General features: G+C 36.4%; 1 protein-coding gene across 3 annotated transcripts in view; it reads left to right on the forward strand.

Annotated features, from left to right (window-relative positions):
* The window catches only part of NMNAT3 (nicotinamide nucleotide adenylyltransferase 3), a 135,796-nt gene that overhangs the window by 54,998 nt on the left and 67,450 nt on the right, over positions 1 to 13,348 (forward strand). For all 3 annotated transcript variants that reach the window (XM_020905091.2, XM_020905090.2, XM_020905089.2), the window contains exon 2: positions 1,145 to 1,294. In XM_020905091.2, coding sequence (XP_020760750.1) covers positions 1,186 to 1,294 — 109 coding nt within the window. In that variant the 5' untranslated portion in view covers positions 1,145 to 1,185. The remainder of the gene's footprint in view (positions 1 to 1,144; positions 1,295 to 13,348) is intronic.

Here is a 13,348-nt window from a genome sequence, read left to right on the forward strand (position 1 = left end):
AGAGCCCTGTCTGCCAGCCTGTCCAGGAGTCCAGGCTGTTTTCTGCTTTACTTTAACTTTAAACTTCAACCTCTTTACTTTAACCTTACTTTAACCAACTTTCCCTGGTGCTGACAGCTACAGAGCAAGGGGACAAATGGGTGGGCCTAACCACCTCAGAATGCTTGGACTCCAGATAAAGGACAATGGGTGAAATCAGGAAAGATCTGTAGATTAGATAATAGTATGTTAGCAATGTTAATTTTCTGATTTTAATCATTTCTGTGCTAAGAAAATGTCTTTGCTCTTAGAAAATACATACTGAAGTATTTAGAGGTAAAGAGATATTATGTCTACAACTTATTTTCAGACATTTCAGAAAAATAATTCTTTATAGGTATATCCATGTATGCATGTGTATATGGAGAGAATGAATAAATGATATAGCAAGTGTGGTAAGATGTTAACATCTAGGGATTCTGTGTAAAGAGTGCATAGGAATTCTTTGTACAAATTTTGCAGCTTTTTTTGGTAAGTCTGAAGTTATTTTAAAATAAATTTTTAAAAAGTACCACTCCTCTACTCTGGGGCATTGTGACTTCTATTTGGACTATCAGAGGTGGCATTTGGAGCATCTTACATACTCCTCTGTTGACCCTAAAGTGACCCTCAAAGCACAGGAAGAGTATAGAGTAAGAGGGTACAAGAAAACATGGTTTCTAGGTCAGGCTGCCTGGGTTCCAGTCTTGACCTTGCAGCTTCTAAGCTCCCTGAGCTGTATAATGTATAAGTAACCACTCAGAATTGACTTGAAAAGATTTGTTGAGATAAGGGATATACTTTGGCTCAGATCCTGGCCCATGGTAAGCCTCCTGTAAATGCTGTTATTCTTGCCTCCTCAGTCATCTTACAAGTAAGAAATAATGGCCTGTATGTGCTTCAGAGACACTGATTTGGACAGTTGTCTTTCCCTTTTTTAACCTACAAAAACTTTTTTTTTATATCTGATAAGATTTTCCTACATAACCACAACAGATGATCATAAAAATCAAGAAATACATATTAACTGTAATGTTTAGATGCCATTCAAGTTTCACAGTTATTTCAGTAATTGTACACTTGTCTTGGTGCCAACTCTCTGACGTGAGTTTTTGTCCCAATGAAGGCAGGGTGGCTGAAGCAGCGCGTGTGGATGTGTCTGACAGGATGAAGAGCCGAATCCCTGTGGTGCTGCTGGCCTGTGGCTCCTTCAACCCCATCACCAACATGCACCTGCGCTTGTTTGAGGTGGCCAGAGACCACCTTCACCAAACAGGTCAGTCAAGGGGCCCAGGCCTATGGGGGGAACTGGTGAGCTGGGCTTTTTGGGGCTTTGCTGGCTGCTGTCATCATCCCCATTATTAAAGCTGCTCATAGCATAAGTGGTGACATACATTTCTTCCATCATATTCAGAGGGCTAACACTCCTTAGCCATATGATGTATGGAAGTCATATCCCTGGCCATAGAGTTGAAATGCTTCTCAGGATCCACTACCCCCTGTCCACTTCATGTTGACCATGAATGCTAAAAAGACACTGGGCCTGTTATAGAACCTGTGTCTCAATCAGGGGATCCTTCCTGGTGCCCAGGAAGCATTTACCCAAACAGCCAGATGAATACATAGCACATGCCTTTGAGAACTCCTGCTACTCTTCAGTGGGTAAGCAAATATTCTATAATGGGGATTTTGACATTTTCTCCTTTGAAAGAATAGACCTTAGACAATTACAAATTAAGTCTTGTATATAGGGCATTTCTAATACAGATGGCATGGCTTTGCCAGAAATATCTAATCAGCTGGAAATGTTTAATCTGGGAATGTTTCATCTCTTTGACTTTCCATTTCATTATTAAAAGAGTAAAATGGCATTTGGGATCTGCTTGATTATTTCTAAAGACTGTAAGTCATTTATTTGTTGATGTCGGATACATATGAAAGTTTTATTCATTATGTGTTTATGTCTGTCTTATGTCTGGAGGAGGAAATGGCAACCTGCTCCAGAATTCTTGCTTGAAAAATCCCATGGACAGAGGAGTCTGGCAGGCTACAGCCCATGGGGTCACAAAGAACTGGACATGACTAAGTGACAAAACACAATATCTTAAGTATTCATATACGTGTTTTGTATTTTTGCATTGCTCAAAAATGTTTGTCTTTAAGGGCCATGTTTTTAATACCACAATCAATTTCTGTTTACTTTCAATATAGAAAAAAATATTTGAGTAACATGTAAACCATTTCTTCAAAGAAATTGCATACAAATGTTAATTTATTTTTAAAAAATATTTTTTATAAAAATTTTTATTATTCAAAAAGTGAAATACGTATTTATTCTTAGTAAATGAATAGCTCTTACATAGGAATAAAAATCCAAACAATTCACTTGAAACTGGTCAAAGAAGAAATATAACTGGACAATAAACTTGAGAAAAGTTTCTCAACTATGATTACTAATATTCAATGAAATGCAAATAAAAAAGTAAGCATCACAAGATAACAAGCACCATGTGGGCAGCTACTATGACTGCTTGAACACTACACAATTGCCACCATCTGTCACTAGGCTTATAGTTGGTGCTCAGTAAATATCTGTTGTGGAACTTCCCTGGCAGTCCAGTGGTTAAGACATCACACTTCTGCTGCAGAGGACACAGGTTCAATCCCTGGTCTGTGAACTAAAATAGTCATGAGTTCAATCGCTGGTCTGGGAACTAACCACATGCTGCATAGTGCAGCCAAAAAAAGTTTTTAATTAGAAAAATAAGTATCTATTGTAGGAGTAAACAGTGTGAGATTGACAAAGATTAAAGGCTGTCAAATTCAGTGCTGGCAGGAGAGGGAGGGAAACGAACACTCCCATGTATTGGTAATGATGGGAAATGATAAAACATTTTTGGAGGGCAGTTTGGTTTTCTGTGGAAAAAAATAATTGAAGTCTATACTCACATCCATAATGAGGAGAAAAGCAATTAATGAAAATTGAACCAGAACTGATGCAGATGTTAGAATTAGCAGACAAGGATCTTAAAAGTTACTATAGTTATATATGTTCAAAAATTAAGTAGAGACATGGAAAATATATAAAGGACTCAAATATCTAGAGAATAAAACTACAGCATGTGAGATGAAAATTGAACTGGTTAGGATTAACAACAGATTAAACATTGCAGAAGAAAAGATTAGTGAACTTGAAGATAAAACTATCTATCCAAACTGGAACAATTAAAAATGAAGCATAAAGAGAAAAATGAATTTTTAAAAAGAAAGAAAAGAATACAAGATAATTTAAGTCATCCTAATATACTTGTAATTGAACGAGTTCAATAGAAGGAAAAAAACAGGAAGAACAGGAAAAATATTTGAAGAAGTAATCACTGAAATGTTTTCAAACTTGATGAAAGCAGATTTCATGAAGTAGCTCAACAAACCCCAAGCACAAGAAACATGAAGAAAACAACATCAAGTTATATAATAATCAAATTTCTCAAAACAGGTAATAAGGAGAAAATCTTAAAGGCAGCTACAGAAGAACAAATAAGGAAGATAGTAAATTTCTTGCTTCTGAATTCAGCATAAGGGAGTTCAGTGGAATAGATCTTTAAAGTACTGAAAGAAAAAAACCTGTCAATCTCGGATTCTATATCTGACAAAAATATCTTTCAAAAACAAAGACAAAGTAAAGACATTTTCAGATCTATAGAATCTGGATGATGTCACCACCAGCAAACCTGCACCATGAGAGATACCAAGGTCCTTTAGGCAGAAGGAAAATGATACCAAATGGAAAAATGAATCCCCACAAAGGAATACAGAGCATTGATAACTACATGGGCAATTATTTAAGTTGTTTATTATTTAAATGTCTTTAAAAGATAATTGACCATTTAAACAAAAATAACAGTATATTATGGAGTTTATAACATATGTAGAAGCAAAATTTATGACAACAGCATCAAAAAAAATGGGCGGGAAGTAATAGAAGAATACTATTGTAAAGTTTCTATTCTATACATGAAGTGGTATGATATCACTTAAAGGTAGACTGAACTAAGGTAAAGATACATATTAAAAACCACTAAAAAGGAGCAGACAGTTTTAACTCATAAGGATTCAGAGGAGATGAAATAGAATCAGAATATATTTTGATTAAGAATATACATCATAATCTAAGAAGGAAGAAAAGGGGGAAAGAAAGACCAAGGAATAGATGGGACAAACAGAGAGCAAATAACAATATGATAGATTAACCCAATCATAGCAATAATTACATTAGAAAATAGTCTAACAATGTCTGCTAAAAGGCAGACATTGTCAGATTGGATAAAATGAGCAGGACCCAGCTACAATTATTTGATGCCTACAAGACACATACCAAATATAAAGACACAAGTTCAAAGAAAATGAATGGACAACTATCCCCTGCTAACACTAATTAAAAGAAAGCTGAAATAGCTGTAGTGTGAGAGAGAGAGATTTCAGAGATAAGAATATTCACAGGGAGAAAGGAGGTCATTTTGCAATTATAAAGAGGTCAATTCTTTGAGAGGAAATAATAATCTTAAAACTATTTAAAGTTTAATAATAGAATATCAAAATATATTTTAAAAAGCTTAGGAGAAATAGACAAATACACAATTACAGTTTTATATTTGAATTCTCTTCTCACATTGATAGAATAAATACTTAAGGATATAGAAGACTTGAGCAATATTATCAGCCAATTCAATCTAGTTGGCATTTATAGAACACCTACGAAACATCAACAGAATACACTTTCCTTACAGGGGCATAGAGAACATTCACCAAGATAGACCATATTCTGGAGTGTAAAAGAAGCCTCAGTAAATGTATAAGGCTTGAAATCCTACAAAGTGTATTCTCCATAGTGGAATTACCTAAGAAATCAGTAATAGAAAGATCTCTGGAAGATCCCAAATATCAAAGTGGAATAACACACTTCTAAAAAATCTAAATGTCACAAAGGAAATCAAAGTGGAAATTAGGGAATATTTTGAACTGAATGAAAACTAAAGCAGAATATACCAGAAATTTTAGGATGTCACTAAAGCAGTATTTCAAGGGAACTGTGTAATGCTAATTAAACACTATTAGAAAAGAAGAGAAAGACTTCAAATCAGCAGCTTCAGCTCTATCTTAAGAGATTAGAAATAGAGGAACAAATTAAACACAAAAATAAGCATAAGAAAGGAAAAAATGAAGATCAGAGCAGACATCAATTAAATAGAAAACAGAAACACTTTATAGAGAAAATCAGTTGAACCAATAGTTGTTTCTTTGAGAAAATCAATGACAGTTATAAACCTCTAGGCATACTAACAGGAAAATAAAGAGGAAAGACATAAATTTTTACTATTATCAGAAATGAGAGATATGACATAACTAGATTTTGGTATTAAAAATATAAGGGTATATTATAAATAATGTTATGCTTATAAATTTGATAATATTTAAAACTGAGATAGAAGAATTCCTCTAAAGATGTGCTACCAAAGCTCATTCAAAAATAAGATATTTTTTCCGCAAATCAATCAATGTAATACACCACATTAAGAAATTGAAAGATAAAAACCATATGATTATCTCAATAGATGCAGAAAAAGCCTTTGACAAAATTCAACACCCATTTATGATTAAAACTCTCCAGAAAGCAGGAATAGAAGGAACATACCTCAACATAATATAAGCTATATATGACAAACTCACAGCAAGCATCACCCTCAATGGTGAAAAATTGAAAGCATTTCCTCTGAAATCAGGAACAAGACAAGGGTGCCCACTCTCACCACTACTATTCAACATAGTTTTGGAAGTTTTGGCCACAGCAATCAGAGCAGAAAAAGCAGTAAAAGGAATCCAGATAGGAAAAGAAGAAGTGAAACTCTCGCTGTTTGCAGATGACATGATCCTCTACATAGAAAACCCTAAAGACTCTACCAGAAAATTACTAGAGCTAATCAACGAATACAGTAAAGTTGCAGGATATAAAATTAACACACAGAAATCTCTTGCATTCCTATACACTAACAATGAGAAAACAGAAAGAGAAATTAAGGAAACAATACCATTCACCATTGCAACAAAAAGAATAAAATACTTAGGAGTATATCTACCTAAAGAAACAAAAGACCTATACACAGAAAACTATAAAACACTGATGAAAGAAATCAAAGAGGACACAAGCAGATGGAGAAATATACCGTGTTCATGGATTGGAAGAATCAATATTGTCAAAATGGCTATACTACCCAAAGTAATCTATAGATTCAATGCAATCCCTATCAAACTACCAACAGTATTTTTCACAGAACTAGAACAAATAATTTCACAATTTGTATGGAAATACAAAAAACCTCGAATAGACAAAGTAATCCTGAGAAAGAAGAATGGAACTGGAGGAATCAATCTGCCTGACTTCAGACTCTACTACAAAGCCACAGTCATCAAGACAGTATGGTACTGGCACAAAGACAGAAATATAGATCAATGGAACAGAATAGAAAGCCCAGAGATAAGTCCACGAACCTATGGTCACCTTATCTTTGACAAAGGAGGCAAGGATATACAATGGAAAAAAGATAACCTCTTTAACAAGTGGTGCTGGGAAAACTGGTCAACCACCTGTAAAAGAATGAAACTAGAACACTTTCTATCACCATACACAAAAATAAACTCAAAATGGATTAAAGATCTAAATGTAAGACCAGAAACTATCAAACTCCTAGAGGAGAACATAGGCAAAACACTCTCCGACATAAATCACAGCAGGATCCTCTATGACCCACATCCCAGAATTTCAGAAATAAAAGCAAAAATAAACAAATGGGACCTAATGAAACTTAAAAGCTTTTGCACAACAAAGGAAACGATAAGCAAGGTGAAAAGACAGCCCTCAGATTGGGAGAAAATAATAGCAAACGAAGCAACAGACAAAGGATTAATCTCAAAAATATACAAGCAACTCCTCCAGCTCAACTCCAGAAAAATAAATGACCCAATCAAAAAATGGGCCAAAGAACTCAACAGACATTTCTCCAAGGAAGACATACAGATGGCTAACAAACACATGAAAAGATGCTCAACATCACTCATTATCAGAGAAATGCAAATCAAAACCACAATGAGGTACCATTATACGCCAGTCAGGATGGCTGCTATCCAAAAGTCTGCAAGCAATAAATGCTGGAGAGGGTGTGGAGAAAAGGGAACCCTCTTACACTGTTGGTGGGAATGCAAATTAGTACAGCCACTATGGAAAACAGTGTGGAGATTTCTTAAAAACTGGAAATAGAACTGCCATATGATCCAGCAATCCCACTTCTGGGCATACACACCAAGGAAACCAGATCTGAAAGAGACACATGCACCCCAATGTTCATCGCAGCACTGTTTATAATAGCCAGGACATGGAAGCAACCCAGATGCCCATCAGCAGACGAATGGATGAGGAAGCTGTGGTACATATACACCATGGAATATTACTCAGCCATTAAAAAGAATTCATTTGAATCAGTTCTAATGAGATGGATGAAACTGGAGCCCATTATACAGAGCGAAGTAAGCCAGAAAGATAAAGACCATTACAGTATACTAACACATATATATGGACTTTAGAAAGATGGTAACGATAACCCTATATGCAAAACAGAAAAAGAGACTCAGACGTATGGAACAGACTTGTGGACTCTGGGAGAAGGCGAGGGTGGGATGTTTCAGGAGAACAGCATTGAAACATGTATATTATCTAGGGTGAAACGGATAACCAGCTCAGGTTGGGTACATGAGACAAGTGCTCGGGCCTGGTGCACTGGGAAGACCCAGAGGGATCGGGTGGAGAGGGAGGTGGTAGGGGGGACTCGGATGGGGAGTACATGTAAATCCATGGCTAAGTCGTATCAATGTATAACAAAAACTACTGTAATGATGTAAAGTAATTAGCCTCCAACTAATAAAAATTAAAAAAAAAAATAAGATATTTTTTTAAATGAGCAGAAGCAGGTAACCTAAATAGCTCTATACCAATAGAAGAGGTTTAATTTATGGTTTAAAAACATCCCACAGAGGATTCTGGGAAGATAGCAGAGTAGGAAGCACCAGGAATATGTTGTCTCTGCACCTAAATAATAATGGCACCAGCCGAATCTGCCTTAACTATTTTGGAATACTGAAGTCTGTTCGAGACTGACTACTTCCAGGGGAGGACATGGACATATCAATTGCAATTAATTTTAGTCAACTTCAACTCTTAGCACAGTAACAGCAGCCCTTCCCCCATCCCCAGCCACATGGCAGGCAACTGTGTCTGTGTTTCTGAAACAGCATGAACACAGCATGGTGGAGCCAGGTAGGAAAAAAAGGACTCTGTCTTCCAAATTTGGGGGATCTGTTTTGTGATCTCTGATAGCTGTCTCTGATCACTGATGTGCAGACAAAGGTGGGCAGCCATCATTGCACTTCTCATTGTACTTCCTGGTGGAAGTACCTTCCATGACACTTAGAGGATCTGTACCCTTTCCCCTTCCTCTCCTTTTCCCCTTTTGGCAACCAGATAGTAAAGACTAGGATATTCATAATTAACTGTATATATGGGAAAAATTAAAAAGTGACTACACATGCTTAGAGGAAGTCTGGAAAAATACCTGAGAAGACTAACTTCATAACTCAGACTGATCTTCAGCACAGAGACAGCCCACAACAGTCAAAAAACAATAAACAATAACCACAACCAAAAAATCAAACCCCGGGGGAGCAGAAGAACCTGATTTCCAGAGTTACCATGACATTAGAGTCACATGTCATTTTCAACAACAGAATCACAAGGCTTATACAGAAACAGGAACATATGGCGCATTCAAAGGAAAAAAAAAATCATCAAAAATCACCCTTGAAAAAGACTGAATGGCAGACCTACTAGACCAAGACTTTAAAAGAACTTTCTTAAAGATGCTCAAAGAACTAAAGGAATATGTGGAGAAAGTCAACATACCATGTGTGAACAGAATAGAAATATTGATTTAAAAAAATAGAAAACCTAAAAAGAAACCAAAAAGGAATTCTTGAACTGAAAGTTATAAGAACTGAAATGAAAAGTTCACTAGAGTTTCAAAGAGAGATTTGAATCACTAGAAAGATTCAAAGATAGATTTGAGCAGACAGGACAAAAAAGAATTAGCCGTCTTGAAGGCAGGACAATGGAAATTATCAAGTCTGAGGAACAGAAAGAAAAAAGATTAAAGAAAAATAAACAGAACCTAAGCAACCTATGGGACACCATCAGGTGGACATTGTGAGAGTCCCAGAAGGAAAAGAGAAAGAAAGGAACAGAGAGAGTATATGAAGAAATAATGACTGAAATTTCCCCAAATTCAATGAAAGATATAAATACAGACATCCAGGAAGCTCAGCCAACTTCAAGTAAGGTGAATTCAAAGAGATCAACACTAAAATACATTATAATCAAACTATCAAGAACAAAAGAGAGAGAATCTTGAAAGCAGCAAGAGAAGCAAATCATTACATACAAGGGATCCTCTTTTTTCAGTAGATTACTCATCAGAATCTTTGGAGGCCAGAAGGCAGTGGACTGATATCTTCAAAGTGCTGGGAAAAAACTGTCAACTAAGAATTCTGTATCTGAGGAATTCCCTGGCAATTCAGCTGTTAGGCTGCATGCTTTCATTGCCACGGCTATGCTGTGTTTGTGCTCAGTTGTGTCTGACTCTTTGCAACCCCATGGACTGAGGCCCGCTTTTGAACTGTGGTGTTGGAGAAGACTCTTGAGAGGCCCTTGGACTGCAAGGAGATCAAACTAGTCAGTCCTAAAGGAAATCAGTCCTGAATATTCATTGGAAGGACTGATGCTGAAGCTGAAGCTACAGTACTTTGCCCACCTAATGCGAAGAACTGACTCATTGGAAAAGACCCTGATGCTGGGAAAGATTGAAGACAGGAGAAGAAAAGGATGACAGAGGATGAGATGGTTGGATGGCATCACTGACTTGATGAACATGAGTTTGAGCAAGCTCCAGGAGTTGGTGATGGACTGGGAAGCCTGGTGTGCTGCAGTCCATGGGGTCACAGAGAGTCAGACACGGCTGAGCGACTGAACTGAACTGAACTGGACTGAGACCCACCAGGCTCCTCTGACCATGAAGTTTCCCAGGCAAGAATATTTTAGCATGATGCCATTTCCTACTCCAGGGGATCTTCCCCACCCAGGGATTGAACACTCATCTCTTGGGTCTCCTGCAGTGGCAGGCAGATTCTTTACCACTGCACCACCTCTCATTGCCAGGTGTGCATGTTCAGTTCCTGGTCAGGGAAGTGATACACCACAAGCCATGAGTCAGGGCCCCAAAAAAAGAATCCCATGTCTAGCAAAACTGTCTTTCAAAAATGAGAAGAAAAATTAAGACATTCTCAGAAAACAAAAGCTGAGGGAATTTGTTACCACTAGACCTGCCCTGTATGAAATTCTCAAGGAGTCCTATAGGTGAAACGAAGTGACCTAAGACAGTTAACTCAAACTTGTATGCAGAAACAAATATCTCAATAAAATAAACACATGGGAAATTATAAAAGCTAACATTATTGTAACAATAGTTTGTAGCTGTATATTTTGTTTTCTATACAATTTAAGAGATTAATACATTTAAAGAAAAAAAACTTAATTTAAAAATTAGTATTATTTTAATTTTGGTTTGTAACTCAAAGTCTGACTTTCTACATAATTTAAGAGACTAATTCATTTAAAAGAATGACTACTTCGGGGCACACAATGTATGAAGATGTAATTTTGTGACATCAACCAAAAGATATAGGGACAGAGCTTTAAAGGAGTAGAGATTTTGTATATCATTGAAGTTAAGCAGGTATAAATTCAAGTAAGAGTGTTACAACTTTTGGATGTTAAATGTAATCCATGGTAACCAGAAAGAAAATGGCTATAGAATATATGGAAAAGAAAATGATGAAGGAATTTAAACATTTCACTACTAAAAAATCAACTAAAGCACAGTAATACAGGATGAGGAAGCTACAAGGCTTATAGAAAACAACACTATGACAAAGTCCCTCCTTATCAGTAATTACTCTTAACTATAAATGTTTTAAACTGTCCAGTTAGAAGTTGAGGAACAAGATAAGAATGTCTATTTTTATCACTTTTATTCAACATTGTACTGGAGGTTCCAGCCAAACAATAGGCAAGAAAAAGAAATAAAAGGCATCCAGATTGGAATAGGAAAAAAAAATTATATATGGCATAATCATATATGGAGAAAATACATATAAATACATATAAATCTACCCCCAAAAAAGCTCCTAGAACTAATAGGTGACTCTAGTAATCTTGCTAATATGTGTATGTTAGTTGCTCAGTTGTGTCCATGGAATTCTCCAGACAAGAATACTGGAATGGGTTGCCATTCCCTTTTCCAGGGATCTTCCTGACCCAGGGATTGAACCTGGGTCTCCTGCATTGCAGGCAGATTCTTTACCATCTGAGCCACCAGGAAAGCCAATGTTGATAGATATAAGATCAACATAAAAATCAGTTGCATTTCTATATACACACGCAAAGAATCATGTTAAAAATTTTAAATAATACCATTTACAATAGCATAGAAAAAATAAATAGAGATAAATCCAGCAAAACTGTATAAGACCTATATGCTAAAAATGACAAAACATTGTTGAGATAAAGACAACCTTATTAAAATAGAGAGACATGCCTTGTTTTGTGGATTGGAAAACTCAACAGTGTCAAAATTTCAATTCTCTCCAAATTTACCTATAGACTCAACTCAACCCCAGTAAGCTTTTTTTAGGTAAAAAAAAATGATAAGCTAATTCTAAAATTAATATGGAAATGCACCAATGTAATTTTTAAAAAGAAGAACAAAGTTGGGAGATTACTGAATTTCAAAACTAATTATAAAGTTACAGTACTTGTTACAGTGTGGTATTGGTGTGAAAATAGTTAAATAGATCGATGTAACAGAATAGAGAACACCAAATTTCTCTCCCCACTGACATAGACAATTGATTTTTTGACAAAGTTGCAAAGGACAATGCAGAAGAGAAAGAATAATCTTTTCAAAAAATTGTTGTTCAGTCACTAAATCATGTCCTAAGTTGTGTCCAACTCTCTGTGACCACATAGACTGCAGCACGCCAGTCTTCCCTGTCCTTCAGTATCTCCCTGAGTTTGCTCAAACTCATGTCCATTGAGTCAGTGATGCCATCCAACCATCTCATCCTCTGTCACCCCCTTATCTTGCCCTCAATCTTTCCCAGCATCAGGGTCTTTTCCGATAAGTCAGCTCTTCACATCAGCTGGCCAGAGTATTGGAGCTCAGCTTCAGCATCAGTCTTTCCAATAAATATTCAGGGTTAATTTCCCTCAGGAATGACTGGTTTGATCTCCTTGCTATCCAAGAGACTCTCAAGAGTCTTCTCCATCACCACAGTTCAAAAGCATCATTGTTCAGTGCTCAACCTTCTTTATCATCCCACTCATATCTATACATGACTACTGGAAAAACCATAGCTTTGACTATAGGGACCTTTCTTGGCAAAATGCTGTGTAGGCTTGTCATAGCTATTCTTCCAAGGAGCAAGCATTTTTTAATTTCATGACTGCAGTCACAGTCCACATTGACTTTGGAGCCTAAGGAAATCTGCCACTGTTTCCACTTTTTCCCCATCTATTTGCCATGAAGTGGTAGGACCAGATGCCATGATCTTTGTTTTTTGAATGTTGGGTTTTAAGCCAGGTTTTTCACTCTCCTCTTTCACCTTCACCAATAGGTATGGAATATTCATCTATCACCCTCCCCCCAGAGAAAACACTCAACCCAAAGCCTGTACCATATACAAAAGCTAACTCAAAATGGATCATAAACTTTAATGTAACAACCTAAAACTAAAATTTCTAGAAGAAAACATAGAAAATCTTTGTAACCTTATGTTCAATAAAAATTTTTTTAAATAAGACACTACCAAAAAAAAGCATGACCCAAAACAGGGAAGTGGGTGGGAGACAAATTAGACTAACCTGAACCCTATTATTTAAGGTATTAATAGGTAGAGGGGCCTCACATAGGACCTCAAGCATCTTTTTGCCTTTATTCTCAATCATTCCTCCATAGAAAGTACCCAGTCATTATTGAAAATCCAGAATGGATTCTGCTGTCTGTGTCTTTGCGTGTTACCCAGCAGGTTGACATCTTTCAACATTATTCAGATACCTACTGTGGCTTCTTCATGCCAGACACTTTTGCTAGAAATAGAATTGATTAAATTGCAT

Source organism: Odocoileus virginianus, chromosome 4, assembly GCF_023699985.2.
Source record: "Odocoileus virginianus isolate 20LAN1187 ecotype Illinois chromosome 4, Ovbor_1.2, whole genome shotgun sequence".
Taxonomy (NCBI): domain Eukaryota; kingdom Metazoa; phylum Chordata; class Mammalia; order Artiodactyla; family Cervidae; genus Odocoileus; species Odocoileus virginianus.